This window comes from Pantherophis guttatus, chromosome 6 (genome assembly GCF_059756535.1).
Source record: "Pantherophis guttatus breed Tessera chromosome 6, ASM5975653v1, whole genome shotgun sequence".
Lineage (NCBI taxonomy): Eukaryota > Metazoa > Chordata > Lepidosauria > Squamata > Colubridae > Pantherophis > Pantherophis guttatus.
This window is the reverse complement of record NC_142068.1, coordinates 82013717-82041102: the sequence shown is the minus strand read 5'-3', so window position 1 is coordinate 82041102 and position 27386 is coordinate 82013717. Positions and strand designations below refer to the sequence as shown.

Below are 27386 nucleotides of genomic sequence, written 5' to 3'. Positions count from 1 at the left end.
TGAAAGTCAGACCAAGCTGTGTGAATTCCCCCAGAGCTGGCCAGTAGAACTCCATGCTTCAGACATGGAAATTGCATAACAAAATACAGCTTTGAGGCAGGAAGGGAGGTTTGTGTATAGTTTTATTAACTACTGAAACATTGGTATCTTGCCTTTCAATCAAGGTAATCATGAGCCTTTATTAGCTTAAGGAAAAGGACAAAGAGTTTATTAGTGAAATTATTCTCGATTTTAATGTCTTTTGGCTATAATAACAACAATCCAGAGAGGAAGAAGTGAAACAGCAAAAGGCCCTGGTGTTTTCTCAATGAAAACAAGGCCTGTGGCTGTGCTGCCAAATGTCTTACTTCCTGGGGCGGTGAAAAGCATCGAAGAATATAATTAAAACAAGAAATTGGCAATATAATTTGAATGTAGAATAAACGTTGGTTTCCAATGTATTTTAAGTGATTTGAGGGAGGCTGCATGATTCTGTAAAAATTATGGTGGGGTTTCTTCGTTCATGTAGAAGTTGGAAGAAATTAAAACCCCACAAGAAAACAATTCTACCGTGTTTGCCTGAAAATAAGACCCTGTCTTATATTTTTTTTGAACCCCGAAATAAGCGCTTGGCCTTATTTTTGGGGAGGTCTTATTATTTTGGGGCACATGGAGCAAGACGGGGCTCCTCTTGCCATCTTACCTGATTTCCAGCTCTGTCGCTCTAACCCAACCAGAGGAAATGGTGGGGACCGACTGCACGTGCATTTAAATATTTTTGGGGAGGGATTATTTTCAAGGGGGGATTATTTTAGCGCATGCGTTTAAAAGCCCGATTGGGCTTATTATCAGGGAATGTTTTATTTTAGGGGAAACAGGGTACCTGCTTGCTTGCTTGCTTGCTTACATATTTTTGACTAAGAGATTTTAACTGTTGAAGTAGATTGGCAATCAAAATGAAAAATAATTCTTTTCCCCAAAAACATTTAACATGCGCTCAAAAGCCCGATTGGGTTTATTATCCAGGGAGGTCTTATTTTCAGAGAAACAGGATATGTTACAGAGAAATACAGCCAGAAGACATCAAATAGTAAAATCTGTACTTGTCGAATTACTATTGACAGTTATATATGGAAGCAACCTCTATCTACGTATGGCTTCCCATGGATTTCTAATTGGATTTGCACAGTCCAAGTAGGGGGAAAATCAAGTAACTCTAACTTTATTGTCACCAAGAGATGAGGATTATATTTAAAGTAGGAATAACAGTCCAGGCACAATTTTGCATGGAAAGTGATATAGGAGGACAATTTCTAATGTGATCAATTTTGTTTCCCTCCACAAGAAGAAAAAGAGAAAAAACCATAAGGAAAACGTAAGAGAATTGTGAATGTGAAACAAACCATATGGGAACTTTCTCACCACACCAATAAAATTCTGGATTTGAGACAGGAAAATTATATAATAAAAGCCTTATTTTGAAACACTTATGGGTTATAAGGTAGGATGAAAGATGGCTTTTGATATGTTGGAAGAAATATCCTTCTGGGTTCAGTTCCAATGTTGTGGTCCACCAGCAGCCTGTGGAGCTGGCAGCGGAGTCGGACAGTGAGGAGGCTGGGGAGGACCCTGGACCATTCCTGGAGTCTGAGGAAGGCCCAGACGAGGGCTCTACGTCGAGACAGAGAAGGGGCCAGGGCCAACTGGGAGTGATGCGCGGACTCCGGAGCCCCCAGGGTTGGACAGCAGAGAGGCAGAGGAACAGGAGGAGCCTGCACAGAGTTGCGAGAAGGAAAGAGCAGCTAAAGCAAAAGGGACGACTCGGGAGTAAGGCCAGGAGATGATTGGCCCCTCCCATAAGGCTTAAAAGAGCAGCAAAAGCTCTTGGGCTCTTTGTAGGAAAGCAACTTTGCTAAATCTGTTTCCAGTTGGCATCTCTTGTTTCTGAACTTCATGGGGCTTTGCCAAGAAAGGCCTTTGGCAGGGTGCCAAAGAAGATAAAAGTTTGTGATAAGCCTGAAGGACTTTTTCTGAAGGACTTGTTTTGGAATTAATTTGGACTAAGCTGGGAATGAAGTAATTCTCAGCTGTTGCAATAAAATAGTTTTGTTTGGGACTAATTGCGTCTTGTAATGATAAAGTGAGCCTAGGTCACAACATCCAAGTGGGGAGAAAGACACTGGAAACAATGGTGGCTGTTTGGAAAGATGGTTTTTAATGGTGGACAGAACCACATGGCTTGAGGTCCTGGGCAAAAAGACACATGGAGTAGAGAGAGGGAGAAAGAGATTTATACCCTCTGTTGGGAGTTGAATTTGAACTTGTATTCTGATTGGTTGTCACACTCCCATGGAGCCACACAGGGGTAACTCTGTAGGTTGCATTTTTGAGTCCCAAGTTTGGTTGAATCTTGCTAGGTGATGATGTAATGAAAGGGCTTTGGGCAATTCCTATTATGGCTCTGCCTGAAGGAGTTAGATCACTGTTATGTAGAATAGACTGGCCCAGGCCTTAATGGCCCATTGACAAAGGTAAGGGGGGGCTGAGTTTCTGCCTTCCCTTTTGGGGAAATATTCTGTCTTTTTAATATTTCCTAAAATATTTCATTTTTCTAGGAGAGAGGTAGGTAACTTCCTACAGATACATCTGTATCTTGCCTTTTAATTCTGGTTTATTCTGCAAGCCCTTATTACTACAATTTTGTAGTGAAATTATTTCAATAATTATTTCACATGGAAAACAGTGGGAATATTAGAAGAAGCCGGACTGAAAAATGCAAGGGAATTTTAACAGGAGACTTCAACCAAGTATTGACCAACAGACTCATAGGCTTACTTTCTTGATGGACCTATCAAAAGACATAAGCAAAGACCCAGTTTGAATTCATCAGTTCAGTTCAACATACCACATTTTCCCCATTGTGCAACAATCAATCAATTCAACGATCACAGGGAAAGAATACCATCCATCAGACATCAATGTTAGCCATCATAGAGAAAGCAACCAATACAAAGATAGAACAGCCATCTTAGCAGCTGAATAAATAATCTATCAATAATTAGGTATCAGTCACATTGCAAAGCAACATCTGCTCACAGAATCACTTATCAAGAATGTTCAAAGCAGGCAAGACAGAAGAAGAACGGTTGCAGGAACTGGGTATGTCTAGCTTAATGAAAAGAAGGACTAGGGGAGACATGATAGCAGTCTTCCAATATCTCAGGGGCTGCCACAAAGAAGAGGGAGTCAATCTATTCTCCAAAGCACCTGAAGGCAGGAAAAGAAGCAATAGGTGGAAACTAATCAAGGAGAGAAGCAACTTAGAACTAAGGAGAAATTTCCTGACTGTTAGAACAGTTAATCAGTGGAACAACTTGCCTCCAGAAGTTGTGAATGCTCCAACACTGGGAGTTTTTAAGAAGATGTTGGATAACCATTTGTCTGAAGTTATGTAGGGTTTCCTGCCTGGGCACAGGGTTGGACTAGAAGACCTCCAAGGTCCCTTCCAACTTTGTTATTCTATATAAAATCCCCACATCTGCAAAACTCCTGCACTGATGATGCCACCTTGAAGGTTAATGAAACATTAATATTGAAAAGGCACCTTTGGGACATTAATGAAAGATCTGCAATCCTCAGATCAAGCTTGGAGAACTCAACAACAACTCAACAAACAATTACATCAAGTCAATTCTGTACCACACATTCAACTACCATGATACTCGTGAATTCGAGTCAGATTTCTTTAAACAGTAATGTTGTCCCTGTATATTTTAAATGTTTTAATTGGTTTGTATTTTTAATTTTGGGCCAAATTTATATATATTTTAATTGTTTTTTAATATTTGTATTTCATGTTTTTTAATTCTGGCTGTACACCGCCCTGAGTCCTCAGGGAGAAGGGCGGTATATAAATGTAAAAATAAATAAATAAATAAATAAATAAATAAATAAATAAATAAATAAATAAATAAATATATTTAAAATATATCCTGCTGAAGGAAATGTCTTCTATGATAGAGCTAATGTTAAATCACAACATATCCCACCCCCCCAGGCAACAATCCATATTGCCTAATTCAATGGTTTCACATTTTGATGGTGTGAGATGGCACGAAACCCAAATAAAAGTCATTCATTAGAAACTGTTCTACTTTATGAACTGGAAAAGGTCAAAGATATGCAACACTGAATCTTCATTACAGACTGATTGCTTATTTCAGGCACACTTTCACATTAGAGCGGGGGGGGGAATGTATTTTTTTTTAAAAAAAACTTGTTTTATGATGGAGGTGTTGACTGGAAGGTGGTCTCAGGCTAACAGAGCTGTGCTTTGAAAGGTACTGTGAATGATGAACTGTGTTCCACTGAAATGACATTATTAGCTTTGGCAAGAAGCTAATTCAGCTATCTCCCAGTTTTGCCAACCATAAAGAAAATCTTTGAAAAAAGATGTGTCCAAACTGCAGAATAATAAAGCACCTAGCCCACAGTTCACTGGCAGGCAACAATCGTTGTTATGGAAAGGTGTGCATATAGTGGGAAGAGATAATCGGGAACGATGCCAAGCAGCTATTTCAGCAGACGTCTCTGTACCCTTGGCTGCTGATTTGGCGCTCTCAGTTTTCTGCCAGGCTACCACGTTCAACACGAGCAGCTGGATCAGGGTTGCAAAGACACAGGGTTGAAAGAGCCTTGGTGGCGCAGCAGACTAAAGTGCTGTTAAATAGCACCAGCTGCCTGCAATTACTGCAAGTTCAAATCTCACCAGGTTCAAAGTTGACTCAGCCTTCCATCCTTTCGAGGTAGGTAAAATGAGGACCCGGATTGTGGGGGCAATAAGCTGACTTTGTATAAAAAAGAACACCACTTAGGGGGAGGGGGTAAAAGCCCTACTAAGCAGGTATATACAAAAGTATGGAGGCTATTGCTTAACGCATTGTAAGCCGCCCTGACTCTCCGGAGAAGGGCGGCATATAAATCGAACCAATAAATAAATAAATACATAAATACATAAATACATATGAAGGAAACTCTAGTCCAAGGCTGTCAAACTCATGGCCCGTGGGCCAGATGCGTCGTGCACTGACCACGCCCATGCCCGGTGTAGCGAAGGGGACACTGCCGTGACAATGTCAGTTTGACAACACTGCTCTAGGCCATTATTAACATGTACACTTATAGCTTATTTTACTGACACACTTTACAAAGCAAAAGAAACCATTGAAGTCCAGACAAGTGAGTTAAAGGTACCCCATGAGTTAATTTGTCTTTAGTAAGAATATACTCAAAATGATATTTAGTTATTTAATTATTTAACAATACCTATCGCCCAATCCACTCCAAATGGACTCCAGATGGGATCTACCCAAGTCCAAAGATGTGCACTAAAAGGCAGGGGTGAAATCCAGCAGGTTCTGACAAGTTCAGGAGAACCGGTAGCAAAAATTTTGAGTAGTTTGGACAACCGGTAGGGGAAATTTTGAGTACTTCGGAGCAAATACCACCTCTGGCTGGCCCCAGAATGGGGTGGGAATGGAGATTTTGCAATATCCTTTCCCTGCCATACCTACCAAGCCATCCCACCAAGCCACACCACACCACGCCCACCAAGCCATGCCCACAGAACCGGTAGTAAAAAAAAAAAAAAATTGGATTTCACCACTGCTAAAAGGTATATGGATAACTAAAGTCAACAACAAGCAAAGAAACCCAAAAGCATCAAAGGCACAATTTAATTAACTCTAAAGGGCTAAATCTCCAATGCTTCAACTTGTCAGAAAGCATATACAATACAAACTATCCATACTACTAACCTATCTTCTCCTTTGTTTTGTTTTATCACAGTCTTTTATGTTTTGTCCACCCAAACAGGTAAACTAGATTAAGAAACAGACTGTGTAGACCTAAAGCTACTTTTGTTCGAATGGTTATAATCAGAGGTGGTATTCAGCCGGTTCATACCGGTTCAAGCAAACCGGTAGTGGAAATAGCAGGTGGGCCCGCCTGCCCACCCACCCAGGCTCTATGCCGTCCTATTTAGGCACATTTTCGAGGCCAGGCGCATGCGTGGAAGGCATGCGAGCGAGCAAAGCAAATGCATGGAAGGAACGCACATGCATGGAAGGCACATGCGCGAAGCAAGCGTGTGAGTGTGGGGCAAACCAGTGGTAGGAATATTGGAAACCCACAGCTGGTTATAGTAACATAATTTTGCAAGTATGAATGAGCTTCCTTACTCTGCTGTTTAATCTTCCTGTGAATTAGGAGGAGGGGAGCCGAGACATTTTCCTAAGGCATTTTCTTGGCCTGGATTCAATATTCATTTATCTGATTGTTGCTTTGGTAATGCACATTTCCACTTTAGCTAAATTTCAGGATCAAAAACAGTCTTGGAGTCACAAGGCAGAAAAGTAAAATAGACAGCCAAGCTCTTGTCTCTACTTTATAGGCAAACAAACCAATGCAAGTTTAATAAATATTTGTACCTCATTTGGTCTTGTGCAGGGTTTTGTGTTTAGCCAAGACTGATTATAAAAGGGCATTTATTTCTTGCTATACTACACAAAATAATATAGCATTTTTATTTTATTTTATTTTTATTTATTTAAACACCCTCTTACTCAGGAGTGAAATCCAGCAGGTTCTGACAGGTTCTGGAGAACCAGTAGTGGAAATTTTGAGTAGTTCAGAGAACCGGTAGTGGATATTTTGAGTAGTTCGGAGAACTGGTAGCGGAAATTTTGAGTAGTTCAGAGAACTGGCAAATATTACCTCAGGCTGGTCCCAGAGTGGGGTGGGAATAGAGATTTTGCAATATCATTCCCCCAGGAGTGGGGAGGGAATGGGGATTTTGCAGTATCCTTCCCCTGCCACGCCCACTCAGGGGTGAAATCCAACAGGTTCTGACAGGTTCTGGAGAACCGGTAGTGGAAATTTTGAGTAGTTCGGAGAACCGGTAGCGAAAATTTTGAGTAGTTCAGAGAACTGGCAAATACCACCTCTGGCTGGTCCCAGAGTGGGGTGGGAATGGAGATTTTGCAATATCCTTCCCCCAGGAGTGGGGAGGGAATGGGGATTTTGCAGTATCCTTCCCCCCCTGGAATGGGGTGGGAATGGAGATTTTGCAGTATCCTTCCCCTGGAGTGGGGTGGAAATGGAGATTTTGCAGTATCCTTCCTCTGCCACGCCCACCAAGCCACGCCCACAGAACCGGTAGTAAAACAAATTGGATTTCACCACTGGTCTTACTTGAAAAAAAATAAGATAGCATTCTTGTGAAACCAGAGGTTTTATTATGAAGCCAATTACGGGGTTTGAAATGCAAGTTACCAAGATAATTTTAGAATGGTGACAAATGATGAACTGGTGCATCTGGTTTAATAATTCATTCTCCAAGAGCTGTAGTAAATTTTTAGCAATCTGCTTGACAAAGAAAATAGGCACCTGACAAAGAATATAAAATATATAATAGTATTTGGAGCATGGGGTCAGTTGTAACACAAGACGTGTTATGTTCTCCCTGTTTTCTTACCTGATTAGAAATGAGCCTTGCAAGAACATCCATCCTAGATCCTGACTCTGAGATCATTTTAGCTGCATTAATCACATCTGATGTATTCTTCAGTGGTCCTCTGCCCCTTTAATTAGAACAATATATATATGATGAATATTAAACATCTGGTACAATCTTAGAATAAATATGAGCATACAATTTCTTTTGGTCTTCTAAGAATGTCTCTGTTGCATTGGAAAAGAAGAGATGTCTCTGCAACCATGCGATCACATTTTATCTATTGCATGTGTGATGACTCTGATTCTCAAGGTGGCCTACAATCAGAGGTGGATTTCAGCAGGTTCTGACAAGTTCTGGAGAACCGGCAGTGGAAATTTTGAGTAGTTCAGAGAAACGGTAGTAAAAATTCAGACTGGCCCAGCCCCCATCTATTCTCTGCCTCTCAAATCCCAGCTGATCAGGAGGAAATGGAGATTTTACAGTATCCTTCCCCTGGATTGGGGAGGGATTGGAGATTTTACAGTATCCTTCTCCTACCACGCCCACCAAGCCACACCCACCAAGCCATGCCACGCCCACCAAGCCACACCCACAGAACCAGTAGTAAAAAAATTTGAAACCCACCACTGCCTACAATCCACTATAAAAATATTTTAAATCAACTTCTAAAAGGTAAATTAGCAACAACACCCAAGAACTGTGCATGCTGTCTGGATGAACAGGAAATGAACAGAATTATTATAGCTACACACACACACATCTAATGAAAACAAATAATCAAGATAGCTGCACAATCTTCTCGGAGCAATAGCAATTGAAAGAAATTTGGCAACCTTTCAACAAAATTTGCTGAGCTGCTAGTAAAGGAGACAAGCAACTTCCTCATCAAATCTTGCATGACTCTTAAGACCAAACGAGGTGTCATAAATTCAACACGCCTCACCATTTAAAGACACCTTACCTTTAGGAGAAACCCTTCCATACTTCCACCTCTTTCAATATGAGACAACACAGTATCAACAGTAGAGACCTTCAAATTTCTAGGTTCTACCATATTGCAAGATCTAAAATGGACAGCTAACATCAAAAACGTCATCAAAAAAGCACAACAAATAATGTTCTTCTGCACCAACTCAGAAAGCTCAAACTGCCCAAGGAGCTGCTGACACCGTTCTACAGAGGAATTATTGAGTCTGTCATCTGCACCTCTATAACTGTCTGGTTTGGCTCTGTAACCCAACAAGACAGACACAGACTTCAGAGGATAATTAGAACTGCAGAAAAAAACAGTTACTATCAATTTGCCTTCCATTGAGGACCTGTATACTGCACGAGTCAAAAAGAGGGCTGTGAAAATACTTACAGACCCCTCGCATCCTGGACATAAACTGTTTCAACTTCTACTCTCAAAACTATGCTATAGAGCACTGCACGTTAGAACAACTAGACACAAGAACCGTTTTTTCCTAAATGCCATCACTCTGCTAAATAAATAATTCCCTCAACACTGTCAAACTATTCACTAAATCTGCACTATTATTAATCTTCTCATCGTTCCCACTACCCATCTCCTTCCACTTATGACTGTATGACTGTAACTTTGTTGCTCGTACCCTTACGATTTATATTGATATTGTTTCCTGATTGCTTATTTGTGCCCTATGACTATTGTACCTTATGATTCTTGATGAACGTATCTTTTATGTACACTGAGAGCGTATGCACCAAGACAAATTCCTTGTGTGTCCAATCACACTTGGCCAATAAAAAATTCTATTCTATTCTATCTATTCTATTCTTTGAAAAGGGCATTGAAAGAACATGTGAACAGTTCTATTTTCTTTAAGGAGCAAAACCAAAGACATTCTTGAATGGGAATGGGAATCAAATATTGATGTTGAAAAGGAGGCAAAACATTAAATCTGCTTCGGATGTCAAGGGATGTTGGCTTAGTAACTTGCATGAGAGAATGGGCTTCCAAACAGATACCCGATGTACCAAATAAGGTGGTTATTTTTTGGAGGCAGGGAGGTGGGTTTACAAGTCCTGCTCAATATCTGCATTGAGGATTATTGTGAAAATGTTAAAACCACCCTGTCTTCCGATTTAAAATGGAAGTTTTACAAAATGATGTACCATTGATGTATGATGCTAGAGAAATTATCTAAGAAGAATAACTTCAAATCTCTGTTGGAAATGTGAAATAGAGAGATTTAAAAAATTTAAAAATGAATCAGATGCAACTGGACTTTTGTTACATGCATCAAGCATGCAATGTGGTGGTGGAAGAAATGCCCATCTGGGTTCAGTTCCAAGTGGGTAGAAAGACACTGGAGGCTGTTTGTAAAGATGGTTTAATGGTGGACAGGACCACATGAGTTTTTTGGGTCCTGGGCAAATGAGCACATGGGAGAAAGAGAAAGAGAGGTTTATACCCTCTCTTGGGATTTGAATTTGAACTTCCTGTTCCTGTGGCAAGGGCATGTATTCTGATTGGTTGTCAAACTCCCAGGGGGCTATGCGGGGGTAACTTTGTAGGCTGTCTTGAGCCCCTTGGTTGAACGTTGCTGGGTGATGCAATCTTCCCAGGTGCCTTGTGGTGAGATGGGTACAGGGCTAATCCTATTATGTCCTGAGGGTAGGTCTTTTGTTTTGCAGATAAGCTGGCCCAGCCTTTTGTCTTGTAGATAAGTTGGCACCAAAATATCTGCTGGCGGGGAGGGTGGGGGGCAGGGAGCTGCGGCTTTGAGTTTATGTCCTAACATGTTTCTCCTCTAGGGAAAATATAATATTCCTCCTTTTTATTATTTCCTAGAATATTTCATTCTTCTAGGAGATGGGTGGGTGTTAACTTTCTACAGTGTGAAATAGGCTAGGACTTATGGACAGTCAACTAGAAAAAGCCTGTGGATTATTGGTTTTATATATGACAACTGCAGCAAGGTTATTATAAGCACAAAGATGGGAGAATACAGAAATACCTATCATGGAGGAAGGGATTGTGAAGATGGCAGACCTTGCAGAATTGGCTAAACTGACTTATTTGATGGACAGAACAACAAATACTTTTAAAACAGAGTGGAAACCCTTATGGACTTTTTGCTGAAAGTGGATAAAATGAACTTATGCTTTCAGGGTTTATTAGTTAAAAATATTTATGGGTAGAAGCAGGGTGAAATCCAGCAGTTTCTGGCAGATTCTGGAGAACGGGTAGCAGAAATTTTGAGTAGTTTGGAGAACTGGCAAATACCACTTCTGGCTGGTCCCAGAGTGGGGTGGGAATGGAGATTTTGCTGTATCCTTCCCTTGGAGTGAGGTAGAAATGGAGATTTTGCAGTATCCTTCCCCTGCCACACCCACCAAGCCACGTCCACCAAGCCACACCCACAGAACCGGTAGTAAAAAAATCCAAATTTCATCACTGGGTGGAAGAGAACTAAATATACCATATTTTTCAGAGTATAAGACGCACCGGAGTATAAGACACACCTACCTTTTTTGGTTGTTTTTTTTTAAACGGTTTTTTTAATTTTTTAGACAAACACACATACAAACATACAATGTATTTTCTTTGAATAGAGTATTTGGCTGGTTCACAAATTTAAACAGTGTTTAGTCATTTCAATTAAATTTACAATTTCTATATTTCCTTTTTGCCATATTTATTCCTCATCTATTTTTTTTTAAAAAAAACAATATTACCCTTCATTCTCATCTCTAATCTTAATCAAATTCAATTTTTCCCTTCTATTCTATATTATACTCTTTTCCATTGTCATCTATTTTTATATCCATCTTCACATTGGTTGATTATTTAAGATTACAATTGTTTAATACAAATTCAACATTTTAATATAAATCAATTAGTTATATAACTATCTTTTTTGTATATTAATCAATATGAACATGAATATTCCAATTATTTCCTTGCAATCCAATTTCTTACAAATCAATTAATTATATTTACCAATAATAATAAACCAAATAATTTCCCCCATATATTCCTCCAAACCACAACTTAACCATTTCTGCTTTCAACACAATATACAATTATTAGTATCTCAATTATTACAATTTCCTAGTTAAATAGAGCTTTTTTTCTTTTGTGTTTTAAAATCTTGAACTCTCCTCTTTTGCCCTAAATTTCCCATTGTTTGCACCTACCCTTTTTGGTGAGCAAAAAGAAAAATAAATCTCTCCCTGCCTCATGTTGCAGCAAAGAGCCTGCTTTATTTTCAGTTTTGTTTTTTCAGCATAGCTAGGGAAAAAAAATTCTGCTCCAGCACTCTTTGCAGCAAGCAGGAGAGCCCCGTCCAAAACAGCTGAGAGCAAATTAGCTGAGAGTCGGGAGGCTGATCTAATCAACTTGTGCTAATTAACCTATACTGAAGCTGGAAGGGGCTGTTTTTTCTTGCTGTTTGCTTGCAAGAAGGTAACTGCTGCGAGGCACAGGCCAAAGGGTGAAGACCAGTGGGTGGGCAGGGCTACATTCGGTGTATAAGATGCACCTAAATTTTCACCCCCTTTTGAGGGGTAAAAAGGTGTGTCTTATACTCTGAAAAATACGGTACATAATTTGGGAGGGAGGAAATGTTAATTTCTGTGTTTGCACTGCAGCAAAGAAGATAAGAAGTCACTTCTTTAAACATTTATTTTTGTTTCTCTTTTTGTTATCTTTCAGTTTTTCTTTTGTTTTTTCATATTTCTTTATTTTTTTTTCTACTGTTACTTTGGAAATAGAAAGTTATGTAAAGTTTTCTTTTAACAAAAAATATACCTTTAAAAAAATTATATTGAGGGTGCATAGTCTTACATCCCGGCAAATTCCTTTTTGGGCCAAGGGAAAACAGAAAGAACAATGATTTCTAAAAGATACTCTGATTTGCCTATTAAGATCATTTGTCTCCAACCTCTGTGCCAGTGATACCATTGATCCTTGCTTATGTCCAGAACTGATTAACTCCAAATTGAAAAGAAAAAAAAAAGAAAGAAAGAAAAAAAATGTGGGGTGTTGCCCCCTCACATGTCTTTTTTTCCCTAAAAAAATATTTTTAGTAAATGACTGGTCCCCAAAGCACACTGAATTAAGGTTTGGTTTTAGCCGTTCTTATCATTCCTTTGGAGGAAAGAATTAAAATTTTCTTTGCTATATTTAAAAGCAAACATTAGAGCTTGAATTTCCAGCAGCCAATTACTTTACTGAAAATAATCCTGTAAAATAAATTTGGTTAGATCATTTCATTCTCAAACAAGCCCGTTTTTAAATTAGATAATTTACATGTCTTGAATTCAGTCTTTACAATTGGGAATAATACTTAAAATGATTCTCTTAGTAATACCCAACACATCTGGATTTCTCACAATTCTTCAACTCAAAATTTTTAGAATACAATTTTAACCCAACATTAAGATCTTTAACATAAATGTTTTGTATAGTTTTTGATACAAATATGTCAGAGTTCGTAAATCCAGAAAGCACACACAGATAAACTGATTCAGCAGGATACATTAACTTCTTTATATGCACAATGATACATGAAGTAAGTTTATAATATCAACATATAGAGCTGGCAGTGGAGTCGGACAGTGAGGAGGCTGGGGAGGAACATGGGCCAGTCCTGGAGTCTGGGGAAGGCTTGGACGAGGGTTCTGCATCAGAGGCAGAGATGGGGCCAGGGCCATCTGGGAGTTATGTGCAGACTCCGGAGCCTCCAGAGTCGGACATCAGAGAGGCAGAGGAACAGGAGGAGCCTGTTCCTAGTCCGCACATGCGCAGAACTGCCAGAAGGCAAGAACAGCTAAAACAAAAGGGACAACTTGGGAGTAAGGCTTGGAGATGATTGACCTCTCCCATAAGACTAAGGAGCAAAGGCATGTGGGCCCTTTGCAGGAAGCAACGTTGTTAATTTTGTTCCCAGTCAGAATCTCTGTTTGATTCTGGACTCCGTGTGGCTTTGCCAATTAGGTCTTTGGCAGCATGTCAAGGGAGATAAAGGTTGGTGATTATCCCAAAGGACTTCTCCCAAAGGACTTTTTGCAACTAATTGGGACTAATCTGAATGAACATAATTCACAGCTGCTGCAATAAAAGAGGTTTTTGGGTCTATTGTGTGTTTTAATGACTCAGAAAGCTTGAGTCACAACACAACAGTAGATTCACAGCTTCATTTCAGCTGAGATCAGCAGACAAGTTCACACACACTGGTTTCAGTTTCCAGGGCCGGATTTTCCTATAGGCTAACTAGGCTTCAGCCTAGGGCCTCAAGATCAAGAGGGGCCTACATTCAAATTGTTAGCAAAATTAAAATTACACTTTCACTATAGGTGAAAGGGCCTCATAAGTGGAATAGCCTAGGGCCTCTTTTCATCTAAATCCGGCCCTGTCAGTTTCTCTTTTCTGCACAGAATCAGAAGCTGCAGACTAAGACATGCCCTGGCTCCAGTCTGTCTCAGTTCCCAATTGGCTGACTTAGTTGCTATGCTTATTCATTGGCTGACCTTGTTACCATGTCTTCCCAGTCATGAATATTTTGAGAAAATATGATGTGGAATTTAGACATTAATTCCATCAGAATGAAAGCACCTCTGGGTTTTTTAGAAGCAGCCAAAGCTCCTGCTTCATACTGAACTCCGGGACGTGCTTGAGTTGATTGTATTATCACTGTGGAGAATTAGGTTGGCAATATTCCATCTGAAGTCTAAGGAAAAAAAAAAATCTTTACAGCAATCGTTGCAAAGTAATTGATTTTAAATTGATTTCAGATTCCACCTGGTTTTCAATTGAATGTTTTTCGCTCTATTTTTAAACTAGAGTTCTTCCATAGTTAAATATTCATGGGGCAGTTGATATCCACAGGTCAGATAGATGTGCAACAACCTTACATTTGCAAGCCTGAGACCTCTTCCGTGTATGCCCTATTTCTCCAACACATGAGATGCCAGTGCAATCTTATAATAAGTCCCATCAGAAATGCCACGATCCTATTTCATACATAATATTTCATGAATCAAGAAAGAAAAGGTCTTTCAAAAAAAAAAATCTGACATCACATCTTCTGCATTTCTGAAAGCAATTAGCACCCACACAGTTGCTTTGGTAGTTCCACCTTGCTGCTCAGAAGTTTGTGGAAGCAAATGATAACATAAGAAGAAGATTATGCTTTGCCACCCACCTCCAGTTGGAGAGAAAAGAGGGGGAAAAATCAATCAAATGGACAGCTTAAAACTGTTAAATGTTTTTAGCTGGGAAGCCACAAAAGAGAGAATACTAATTTCCTTCAAATGTTGAATATGGGTATAAAATACTTGGCTTTGTGGAAATGGATATTTACTGAAAAACATAGCTTTGGAGGAATTCTAGGATTCTATCCAGGGGTGAAATGCTACCGGTTTGGACCGGTTTTCCTGAACCGGTAGTAAAAAATGCTACCAGTTCAGCCAAACCGGTATTTACGATGATCAACTGGGCGACGATCAGCTGTGACATGCGATTTATATTAGCTAGAATCGTCGGATTTCCAGCTTTCTAGCTAATCTAAATCGCGTGGTACAGCGGATCCCCCCCCTCACTACCTACCTTTGGAGACTGGAAAGCTTAAAAATATTCCTTTTTTAGCGTTGCGCAGGTGCGCCTCAGGCAGGCATGCACGCACAAAGTGTGTACTTGGTAGCAGACTCACAGTACCGGTAGCAGACTTCAGTGGATTTCACCGCTGGTTCTATCTAAAGTATGGCTCAGCCTTTGAAATGAATGGCTTAGTGCTGAGATTTCAATTCAGTAAAAGTGGCCATTTAAAATGAGCCAGTTTGGTATATTGCAGTGATGGTGAAGTGATGTGTGGAAACATTGTGTGCATGTGCATGCGCTCATCGGGACCGCGCTCTGGAGAAGCCAAAATTCCGGGTTCTAGCGCGCATGCATGCCCAACAATCAGCTGGCCGGCACATATGCACAGGCCGGTTTTTGGCACAGCCGCACGTGCAAAGGGATCGCGCTCCAGTAAAGCTGAACTTCCGGGTTCTGGAGTACATGTGCACTTGACAATCAGCTGGCCTGCATGCATGCACCAGTTTTTGGCACTGCCATGTGCGAAAAGAACAGCTGATCATTGCATGCACATGCATGCCAGAAACCCGGAAGAGAAACAGGCAAGGCCACGCGTGCCGGGCAACATGGCATCGCGTGCCACTTAGGGCACGCGGGCCATAGGTTCGCCATTACGGGTATAGTGGTTAAGGCAACAGGCTAGAAACAAGAGAGCATGAGTTCTAATTCTGCTTTAGACATGAAACCCACTGGGTGACCTTGGGCCGGTCCCTTACCCTAGGAAGAAACAGACAATGGCGATGTCAGCGTTCCAATTTATGATCTCCTCCAGCGCTGACATGAATGAGAGAGGGAGAAGCCTTGCTTTAATGCTGAAATGAACTTTCACTTAGTTTCCTACTCCTTGGTAGATAACGTTACTTAGGAGATAGAGGGAGGGGGGAATTCCTGTGAATAGAAAGTGCTTGGGACGGAGAGATGGATCTGCACAATGGCCAATGAGACATTGGGGATGAAAAACGGAAAGGGAGGGGTTTGGAAGGAGGTGCCAGTTTTGGCTGCATCCAGAGTTCAGGAATGACGTTGTTTTTATTCTTAAATAAAGAAAAGATTCATCAGAGACTTTGCGTTTGAGAATGAAGTTTATTTAAGATAACACCGAAACCTGACAGGCAAACCACTTCTGAAAAACGTTGAGAAGAAAACTGCAGTAAATTGTCCAAGGGAATTCTTAAAGTTGCCAAGATTGGACAACCCTTTCCTTAAGATACTTCAGTGCTTAGTGTCTCCACTCAAGACTAATTTTCTGAATAAAAAAGAATGGAGGAAGAATTACAATGATAGAAGAAACAATGAAAAGACAAGATCTGTAATGGGTGGAGAAGGGAAGCCACAGGAGCCTTCTGTCCTTCAGGCCATTTGGAGTTCCTCTGACAGCTCCAGTGGCAGAAGATGGAAAATAAGAGTCAGGGGAAAGCACATGCAGTAGAAACTCCGTGTCAGATATCATCTCTTCTTCTATTTTTGCCAAATGTCAAGGGGAAAAAAAATCCATTTCCAGCTTTGTCACTTGCAACTTTGAATGATTACTCTTCAGCTTTTCATTACAATTTTAATGTCAATTTCATTCTAGCCTCATCTTGTTTTATTTATTTTTATTTTTCTTCTTGTACACATCACCGATCACACATCGCAACAGTCCATCTTGCTGGGTACTGAGAGCTGCACAGTTTTTTTCACCTCCCCCACATTTGGAAGATTTGCTTGATCAGCTATTTTGGCAAGAGAAGATCATTTGACTGCAAATTATCCATCCTGAACAGCATCCCTGGCATGAAGTAAAATAAAGCTTCTTTTCACCATCCCAGTGATAATTTTGAGTATATGTGTAGGAATCAATGTCTGCATGCACAATTCTTAATTCCCAACAAGGAAAAAGCTGAAGTATTTAGAGTTGAAAAGATTGATCACTTCCACAAGTAAATAAATAATTTCTCTTAAGAACCAGCTGATACCTTTGAATTTACTACAGTGATATATATTCATCCAAAACATATCTTCTTATTGCCTTAAGGGTATTGTACTGACTTTGAATGACTTAAACAAAAGAACTAAAGAGTGCATTTTCTGCTAAAGAGCATGTTGACTGGGAGTATGGTGAGAACGTATTATATATAGATTTTCATTTATTGGCTGTTTCTTTTTTAAATGTCATTTAAGCTGTCATATCGTGAAAGCAACTTCTAAATTAAAAATCTTATTCTGAGAAAAAGATATCACATAAAATATATCAGAAAAGATTTTGGAGAAAGCGTGATGCTGAAAATACTGTTAATCATTTTCCTTTGAATCAAAGACAAAGAAAGAGAGAAAGAAATTATAATATAAAAACATGATGAAATAGAATTCAAAAGTTTAAATGTTTTTGGGGAAAAGACTTATTTTTCATTTTGATTGCCAATCTACTTCAACAGTTGAAATCTCTTAGTCAAAAATATGTAAGCAAGCAAGCAAGTAGGTACCCTGTTTTCCCTAAAATAAGACAGTCCCTGATAATAAGCCCAATCAGGCTTTTGAAAGCATGTGCTAAAATAATCCCCCCCTCTAAAATAATCCCTCCCCAAAAATATTTAAATGCATGTGCAGCTGGTCCCCGCTATTTCCCTCTGGTTAGGGTTAGGGAGATAGAGCTGGAAATCAGGTAAGATGGCAAGAGGAGTCCCGTCTTGCTCCACCTGCCCCAAAATAATGAGACATCTCCGAAAATAAGGCCAAGCACTTATTTCGGGGTTCAAAAAAAATATAAGACAGGGTCTTATTTTCGGGCAAACACGGTAATATGTAAGTAAGTAAAACATGCTTGTGTTGTAAGATAACTGTGAGAAGCTGGAAGAATTATCGGTCCAGGTATAACCTTAAAAACGTCTGCTACTAGTTTCTCTCTTTCCTAGGAAAGAGTGAGGTGGCAGACTTACTTGATGAAAAACATCTTGAAAAAAGATGACAATGGTAAAACACTTCTTTGTTGTTGCCAACAAAACTATGCAGTTGTGTTCATGAAGACAGCAGGAATTGAGTTTTTTTTTTAACACACCAGTGTCCTTACTTGGTGCCCTGCTGATGAGCTGAGGTGCACCACCGCTAACCCTAGTCTAGAAAGTCATTGCCCCTAGCCTGTACAGCAAGGGTGTCCAGCCTTGGAAACTTTGAAGAGCTGTAGATTTCAACTCCCAGAATTTTCCAGCCATCTCCCAATTTTGGGAGCTGACGTCCACAAGTCTTAAAGTTGCCGAGGTTGGACACTCCTGCCGTACAGACTCATTGCACGATTTAGAATCCTGAACAGTTCCAAATTTGCAGAACATCTTCATGGAGAGGGAAACTCTTCACTGTACAAAGTTATCTGCTATTTATGAAGGAGAATGAGAGCAGAGGAAAATTTTGTTAACATGCTAATCTTAACATGCTAACATGTTAACATGCTAACTAGACACAAGAACAATTTTTTTCCCCGAATGCCATCACTCTGCTAAACAAATAATTCCTAACACTGTCGAACTAGTTACTAAATCTGCATTACTATTACTATTAATCTTCTCATCGTTCCAATTACCCATCTCCTCCCACTTATGACTGTATGACTGTAACCTTGTTGCTGGTATCCTTAAGATTTATATTGACTGTTTTCTAATAGGATTTGATTGCTTATTTGTTCCCTATAACTATCATTAAGTGTTGTATCTTATGATTCTTGATGAATGTATCTTTTCTTTTATGTACACTGAGAGTGTATGCACCAAGACAAATTCCTTGTGTGTCCAATCACACTTGGCCAATTACAAATTCTATTCTATTCTATTCTATTCTATTCTATTCTATTCTGTTCTGTTCTGTTCTGTTCTGTTCTGTTCTGTTCTGTTCTGTTCTGTTCTGTTCTGTTCCCTTTTTCTGCAGGTAGAGTTTCCCTAAATTTGAAAGGGTTAGGGTTAGGGAGGATTAATGAAGCAGACAATATTGACAATAAAACTATTGGTTAGTGCTGTGCTATTACCACTTGCTCTGAGGTATAAGCATACTGCTAGCTAAAAACAAACCAATATATAAGCAATGCTTATTGAAGATAGTGTCTGCCAGTTCCAGAGTTTCAGCATTTAGAGAGGAACACATTGGAAAGTTTTTATTTGCAGGTGTTTTATTTATTTATTTGTTCAATTTGTATGCCACCTTTCTCCGAAGACTCATCGTTAAGAACAATGTAAGAGATTGTGGCTGGGTTTCAAAGTTATTTGGGGATGTTAGAAAATGGAAAAGATGTGGCAGGTTTCATGATAACTTTTATAACCGATAGAGGCTATTGGATTTCATAGAAATGGCTGCAACAGTCATTGGATTATGAACAGTACTTAAGCTACTAAAATAGTGATTATTTTCTATTCAGCTTGTAGCAAATAACATAAAATGTAATTTTAGACCTCTAGAGATAATAGTAGCTCTCTTTTTGCTTTCAGTGAAGGAAAGACCTCTGAAGACAGTAGGAAAAATGATCTAGCCATTTCTGCATCTATGGAATTTGTACTTATGACACAGAGTGACCTAAAGATAATACTATAGATAATACCAAAAGTGATATTAAAAGGGTGAGGGGTGAAGGAAAGCTAAAGTTAGATGCTATTGCAAGGCAAAAATAAGATGTACAAAAATTGGATACAGTGACAATTGGAAGAAATAATTAGTGCGCAATTAGATAACTAATTAAATAACTGGATAAATTAGATAATTAGATCAGAGGGATACGGTGGCTCAGTGGCTGAGTTTGTCAATCGAAAGGTCGGCAGTTCAGCGGTTCGAATGCCTAGTCCCGCGTAACAGCTCCCGCTACTTGTCCCAGTTTCTGCCAACCTAGCAGTTCGAAAGCACGTAAAAAATGCAAATAGAAAAATAGGGACCACCTTTGGTGGGAAGGTAACAGCATTCCGTGTGCCTTTGGTGTTGAGTCATGCTGGCCACATGACCACGGAGATGTCTTCGGACAGCGCTGGCTCCTCAGTCTTGAAACAGAGATGAGTACTGCCCCCTAGAGTTGGGAACAACTAACACATATGTGTGAGGGGAACCTTTACCTTTACCTAGATAACCAAGGAGCCAGCAACACCAAATCTCAAAACTTTTAAGTACAAATATCTTCATATTTTCTTTCTGGAAAGCCAGAGTTCTTTTCTGAGTTCTTAAAGTAAAAAAAAAGTCCATTATAAAAGTACACCCTGGATGAAAGCTAGATTTATCACTCTTCTTGCTAGCGTTTTCCACTTATGGACAGCTAGGGAAATGGACGAAAAAAAAGTCCAACACATTGAAAATAGAGAGGGCAGTAAAAACTTCTTTTCATAGCTCTGATCTCAATGTTGACCCTTGGAATCAGTTTCAGTTACCTTGGGCTGCTGCAAGTCCATTGAAACTAAAACTTGTCTGAATCTCCCAAGTTCATTTAATGTTGACTTAGATTTGTGTTTTGTCGGAGGTACATAGACAGGTAAATGGTGGATGGTATATGTCCACAGCAGGAGAGAAAAAGAGTAAAAAAGAATAAAAACCTGGTGCTATCTATTAAACTGGACTGGAGGAATATATACTTTATAGTATAGACTCCATGGCTACTCAAAATAGCAGGATGAAAATATTTTGCCACACTGACAATCTTCGATTGTGACTTCAATCTAACTCTTTTTTTTTTTATTTATTTTGATTTATATGCCACCCTTCTCCGGAGATTCAGGGCGGCTTACAAGGCATTAAGCAATAGCCTTCATACTTTTGTATATTTTATACAAAGTCAGCTTATTGCCCCCACAAACCGGGTCCTCATTTTACCTACCTTAGAAAGGATGGAAGGCTGAGTCAACCTTGAGCCTGGTGAGAATTGAACTCGCAGTAATTGCAGGCAACTGGAAGCTAAATACTACCTTTAACAGTAGCATTAGTCTGCTGCGCCACTCAGGCTCTTCTAACTCATGGAAGCCAGAACAGAATTTGTAGGTGAGATCATCGTTGCTGGAATTTTTCAGCTTAGTAAATTATCTATTTTAAGTTCTCTTTCATTAGATTGAATGGGGAAATTAGATACCTATTCCAAGCTTGCATGACCTAGGGCCCACTCTTTGTTTTTCTCATGATAAAGGATAGGCTTCTTCCATTTGATTCAAAATTACTCTTCCTCTTTAATCCTCAAAATATCTCACTTTAGGATTCATTACCACAGACATAGCAAGAGGTAGAAGAAAATGGCTTATCTGACTTGTAATCCTTTTAGAACCTGGTAAATTACCTGCAGGGCTCAATATAGACAGAATATAAGATGGAAGATGAAATTCATTGATCTCATTGTTTATATTGCGGCTAAGCAGTAAAAATATTTTATGACAGAAAAACAGGACAATTACTAGAGCATTCATTAAGAATGACAATTAAAGCTTAGTTTAACCTTACCATTAGTTATCCTCTCCCATGGAGTAGAAGTGTACATCAAAGATATGAGGAGGGAAGAGAAAGAGCTAGAAAAATATTCTATTCTAGATGAGGACAGAGTTGAAGAGACAGCTAAAAACCAATTGAGAGCATGGGAAAAAAAACATAGGACATAGTTTAAATTTTAATGAATGGGAAGAAGCTTGGAATAAAAACTACAAATTGACCAGAGCTGCGACGTATAAGGAGAATCAGTATAAAATGCTCCACAGGTGGTATCTAGCACCTGCCAGACTAGCTAAGATGTTCCCCAATATGCACCCAAATTGCTGGAAATGTGGCTATGGTCAGGACACCTTCTATCACATGTGGTGGACATGTCCCGAAGCGAAAAGATACTGGAACAGAATTCGGAGATGGCTACAAGAAATAATTGGAGAAGATATAGAATTGACACCGGAAATATTTCTCCTGGGAATAGTAAAGAAGGGGTATGGAAAGAAAAAGATTCACCTGATAATACATATAACCACAGCTGCTAGACTGGCTTATGCACAATTCTGGAAAGAGAAAACCCTGCCACCAGAAGAACTTATAATTAAGAAAATACTGGAGTGTGCAGAGATGAGTAAATTAATGTATGAAATAAACAATGATGAGAACTCAGAGTTTTATACCGTGTGGGAAAGGTGGTATGAATGGATGAATGATAGAATTAAAGAAGGAATATAAGATGCGTTAAATAAATAGCAACAAATAGCTTAAGTGACACCAGATATATTCTATGTATATATGTATAAACACTTCATAGCCGATATTAATAGAAATGAGATTTTTTTGTATGTATATAAAACTCAATAAAGTATATTTTTTTAAAAAAATATTCTTTTCCAGCATTTATGCAAAACTAGAAATAATTTGAATATTATTTCAAAATTGAAATAATATTTGAACACAAATATATATGTTTCTGAGATTTTATATAACTTAATCAACAGTATACAGTACTAACTTTGAGTGTATATGGGGAAAATAATTTTCAGAGATTGACTGGCAATTTTAGTTAATTTATTTACATAACCATTACCTTTTATTGTCAAGGGAGGCTGTTTAAGCCTTCAAAGAAAGAACATTTTAGTTAGGGTAAGTAGAAACACATAATTTAAAGTTTCTATTAACAGCTAAAAGAACTCTGGTTTTTTCCCTCAAGCTTACATAAGTGATCAGCATGAAACTGCTGTGACAAGCTAGTAGAAAGGAATATATTAATGAAAAGAGTGTCATTATACCTATTTCTTAGCTTGTAAAACAAGAATTAAAGGCCTTAGGAAGGTTGACCGTTTCCATTTAGGATTTCATAGCTCATTTTGTTGAACAATTAAGAAAAATCCTGCTGGTGGGATGATTAAAAGAAACCTTAATGCCTCTTCTTGAAAAGAGAAAGACGATCAGTTGAACTGAAAGCAGTGGGCCAGGGCAGTTACCATTTCACTAGACAATGGCAAACCAGGGATCTCTCTACTCTCCACATTATTCATCCTTAGAAATATTAAATGAAATGAAATAGTATGCAGCAGAGGTGGATTTCAGCAGGTTTTGACCAGTTCTGGAGAACCGGTAGCAGAAATTTTGAGTAGTTCGAAGAACCGGTAGTAAAAATTCTGACTGGCTTCACCCCCATTTATTCTCTGTCTCCTGAGTCCCAGCTGATCGGGAGGCAATGGGGATTTTGCAGTATCCTTCCCCTGGAGTCGGGTGGAAATGGAGATTTTACAGTATCCTTCCCCTGCCACGCCCACCAAGCAATGCCACGCCCACCAAGCAATGCCACGCCCACCAAGCCACACCCACAGAACCAGTAGTAAAAAAAATTTTAAACCCACCACTAGTATGCAGGCAAACTTTAATTGTATTATTGCACCACAGCTGTCAGGCCTGAGGCTGGGATACAAAAGGCTTTATCTATTTTGGATTAGGATATTTATCACTTTGCTTATGAACTGACACTGCAAGCAGATAAGCATGACATAGTATTTGTTTCCTGTGAGGAAAAAAAACCTATCCTAGGACTTTGACATGGCACATGATTTGCCCGATCAGCTGAAAAGCTGGGGAATGGGTGAGTGAGGTGAAAACATTTGTAAGGAACCTTGCTCTGAGCCCCAACCAGCTGCTAACTCTAGACTGAGAATTTGCCAGAAATTATTTTGTTCTCAAAGTCATACTCCAAAGACTTTTCAGCAGTTTTCTATCTTGTCTGTATTTCATTTCATCTTCAGTTTTTCCTAACCATACTTTTATTTGGACTGTGAAGCTAGGTTTCCCTTTTCATAGCCTTTGTCAGTTTGTTTATTCAGTATGTATCTTCCTTCCTTGAGCCTTAAATCTTCTCCATCAGGGAAGACTCCATCAGCTGGTGCATCTTTGATGGGGGTTTCCAAAACTGCCATGGAAGTGTTGAGTGTGTATATTCTACTAAGAACAGGGGGGAGCTTGGCTCTTTTTCCACCTTGTCCTGCTCAGTTATGAGTTGCTCCAATAGCAGGGGTTCTGGAGAACCTCTAGCTAAGATTCTGTGCAGTTCGAAGAACCCCCAAATTCCATTCCTGGCTGGCCCCGCCCACCCTGCTCCTCCCCTCCCAGGAGTCCCCACACAGCCTGTTTTGGATGCAGGTAAGTGCAGGGTGCGCATGGAGGGTCGGGGAGGGCAAAAAAACGGGCCTACCGGAAGTTCGGGAACTTTCTGAGGGCCTCCAGAGCCTGGGGAGGCAGTTTATGCCCTCCCAGAGGCTCAAGAAAAGCCTCCAGAGTCAGGGGAGGCAAAAATGCCCCCCCACCATGGTACAGGAAGCCAACTAGGCCATACCCACCATGGCCACACCCATCCAGCAACCAGGCAGAGAACCCCTGTCTAAAAGTTTTGAAGCCCACCCCTGCCCAATAGATATTTTCTCATCTGTCCACCACCTTCTGATCTCCCTACCTCTACGTGAGACACGTACTCCAAGTTGAATTTGAGGGCAAACTGCCTTTCTTTCCTTGTCATTAGTGCCCCACTTGCCATCTCTGCAATCAAGTGACCTCCTTTCGGAAGTACCTGCCGAGAATTGATTTTTTTTTCTAAGCTTGTATGGTAACAGTGCCTATTATTTTTTCAGCTACTTGCCGTCCGTCAGATTATCTCTCAAAGTGAGCCCAGTTCTGGCAGGCCCTTCCTATTAACCTCTCTCTGTGCTGTATTTGGGATAATGCAATTATCTCTGTTACCTTTTCTGCTTGGTCAATTTGAGCTATGCTGCACTGCTGTAGTACTTATTTTCCAATATTCTTCACCTTCTGGTTACTGTTTTGTTGCCCACACTCTATGGCTTGGTTCACTAAGCAGAGAGGCCACTATGCCTGCCATGTGCTATAAATTGGGGCCTATTTATTTTTTCTTGTTTGAAACAGCCCAGAAAGAAAGAGGACTATGTCCTATAGAAACATTCATGCTACATCAGTGATGGCTAACCTTTTCTCGGCTGAGTGCCCAAAGCGCACTCAGTGCCTGAATCCCCAAAAATGCAATGCCCGCGTTGCCCCCGTGCATGCACCCCACCCCCTTTGCATGTGCGTGCGGCCCCCTGCATGCACCTCCCAGTGCATGTGCGTGCCCCACTGCACCTGCCCCGCCTCTACGCATGTGCACCCCCCACACATGTGCCCTGCCCCCTCACATGCAGTGCACCCCCCTGCACCCCCCCCTGCTCTTGCGCATGCACATACGTATGCGCAGCAGAGCTGAACTGGGGTGACAGCTCGTGTGCCATCAGAGAGGGTGCTGCATGTCACCTCTGGCACCCGTGCCATAGGTTCGCCATCATAGTGCTACACCATAATTCATCATTCAAATAAAAAAACCAAAACATTACAATTAACATTTAAAAAATAAAAGCCTCTTTGATTTATACAGAAAGGAGGCAAAGGGGATATAACATAGATCTGACATAAACCTCAAAGGCAGTTGATCAACCTGCAGTGAAAATAAGACCGGTAAGATCCCACAGAGTCGGTCTCCTCCGGGTCCTGTCAGCTAAACAATGCCAGCTGGCGGGCCCGCGGGGGAGGGCCTTCTCTGTGGCTGCCCCGGCTCTCTGGAACCAATTACCTCCTGAGGTCCGGACCGCCCCCACGCTATTGGCCTTCTGCAAAGCGGTGAAGACCTGGCTCTTCCAGCAGGCCTGGGGCCGTTGATCTCATTATAATGATCTTGCGAGACCTGGCCATGAATTGGAATGCATGTGTTTTAACATTTTTAAAGTTTTAATTTTCTTTTAACATTTTTTATGGGATTGTTCGCATTGTTTTATTCTTTGTTGTAAGCCGCCCAGAGTCCCTTGGGAGTTGGGCGGCATAGAAATGCAACAAAATAAATAAATAAATAAATAAATAAATAAATAAATAAATAAATAAATAAATAAATAAATAAATAAATAAATAAGACAGGAAATAAGAACATTGTTACTGTTATTATTTTTCTAATCTCTTCTTTTGTTCTCTTAATTTCTGATTGATTGTAAAACAATAACAACCACAACACAAACCCTCTGCTCTGTGGTATTCTCTCACATGCTCTTTTGCCTTTCCAAAGACACATTAAAGCATGCCAAATTATTTACCTGCCACTTCACTAGACTTCAGGTATATGCATGATTTCAATATAAGTAGCTAACTTAACTTAATGGAAATAAAAATATCGGCCTTGCAATTAATTGCCTTGCAATTAAAGTGTACAAGTGAATTTAAAAAAAAAGTTCTTAACTAAGATCTAAAATGATGCATAGTTTTAAAGTAGTAGCCTTACCTGACTGAATCCTAAAGAGCAAACCACATTTTTAAATCTAAGGATCTATCCACAAGTTCCTCTGATTGTAAGGTCCTTGGTACTCTCTGAGCTTGGTGGTTTTCTGGCAGACTTTTCATTACTAAATTAGATAATATCATTAGTGCTAGAAGCTAGGATCCCACTTCTTTCTAGCACTGATGATTTTACCTAGTTTGGTAATGAAATGCCTGCAAGAAAACCACTAAACTCAGAGAGCACCTAGAACTCCACAGTTCAACCCTGAGTTACAAATATTGTCTTCTGTTGGTAACCGTACATGGCCATCGAACACTTCAGAAAGCATGAAAATAGGAGAGAGTTGCATGTAGGCACATTACCACCAAGGAACAGCTATTTTCCCTGTACATATGCCTACAACAGCATGCCCTGCCCACCAGTTTCAGATTCAAACCTCCAATAAGCATCCCCATGGTCACAAGTGACTCATATTTATGATGGTTACAATGTTCCAGGGTCGTGTGATCACCTTTTGCGACCTTCCCACAAGCAAAGTTCATGGGGAAGGCAGATTCACTTAACAGCCATGTTACTAATTTAACTGTGGTAATTCATTTAGCAATCGTGCCAAGGAAGATCATAAAATAAGGCAAAATTCACTTAACAACTGTCTCACTTTAGCAACATAAATTTTGGGCTCCGTTGTGATCATAAGTTGATGACTACCTACATTGTACCATTATTAAAGATTTAAACAAGAACACGTATACCAGGGGTGTCAAACTTGATTTCATTGAGGGCCGCATCAGGGTTGTGTTTGACCTTAGGGGGCTGGGGTGAGTGTGGACAGTTTGACATCACTTCTGCCGGGGGTGCCTGTGGTGGTGCGAGCGCTCTGCCAGTAAAAACGGGCTCGTGAGCTCTGTTTTCGGCTGCGACGGCCTCCTGCAATCCTTTGCCAGCAAAAATGGCACTCTGGAGGGCAGCACGTGGCCCTGGTGAACTCCATTTTCGCTGGCACTGTGGGCCAGTCCTTGTTGTGGCCCGTCAGCAGCCTGTGC

General features: G+C 40.1%; 1 protein-coding gene across 3 annotated transcripts in view; it reads right to left on the bottom strand.

Annotated features, from left to right (window-relative positions):
* Positions 1–27386, bottom strand: part of CTNNA3 (catenin alpha 3) — a 957874-nt gene that overhangs the window by 45917 nt on the left and 884571 nt on the right. For all 3 annotated transcript variants that reach the window (XM_034438682.3, XM_087871803.1, XM_087871802.1), the window contains one exon: positions 7514–7619. In XM_034438682.3, the coding sequence (XP_034294573.2) occupies positions 7514–7619 (106 nt within the window). The remainder of the gene's footprint in view (positions 1–7513; positions 7620–27386) is intronic.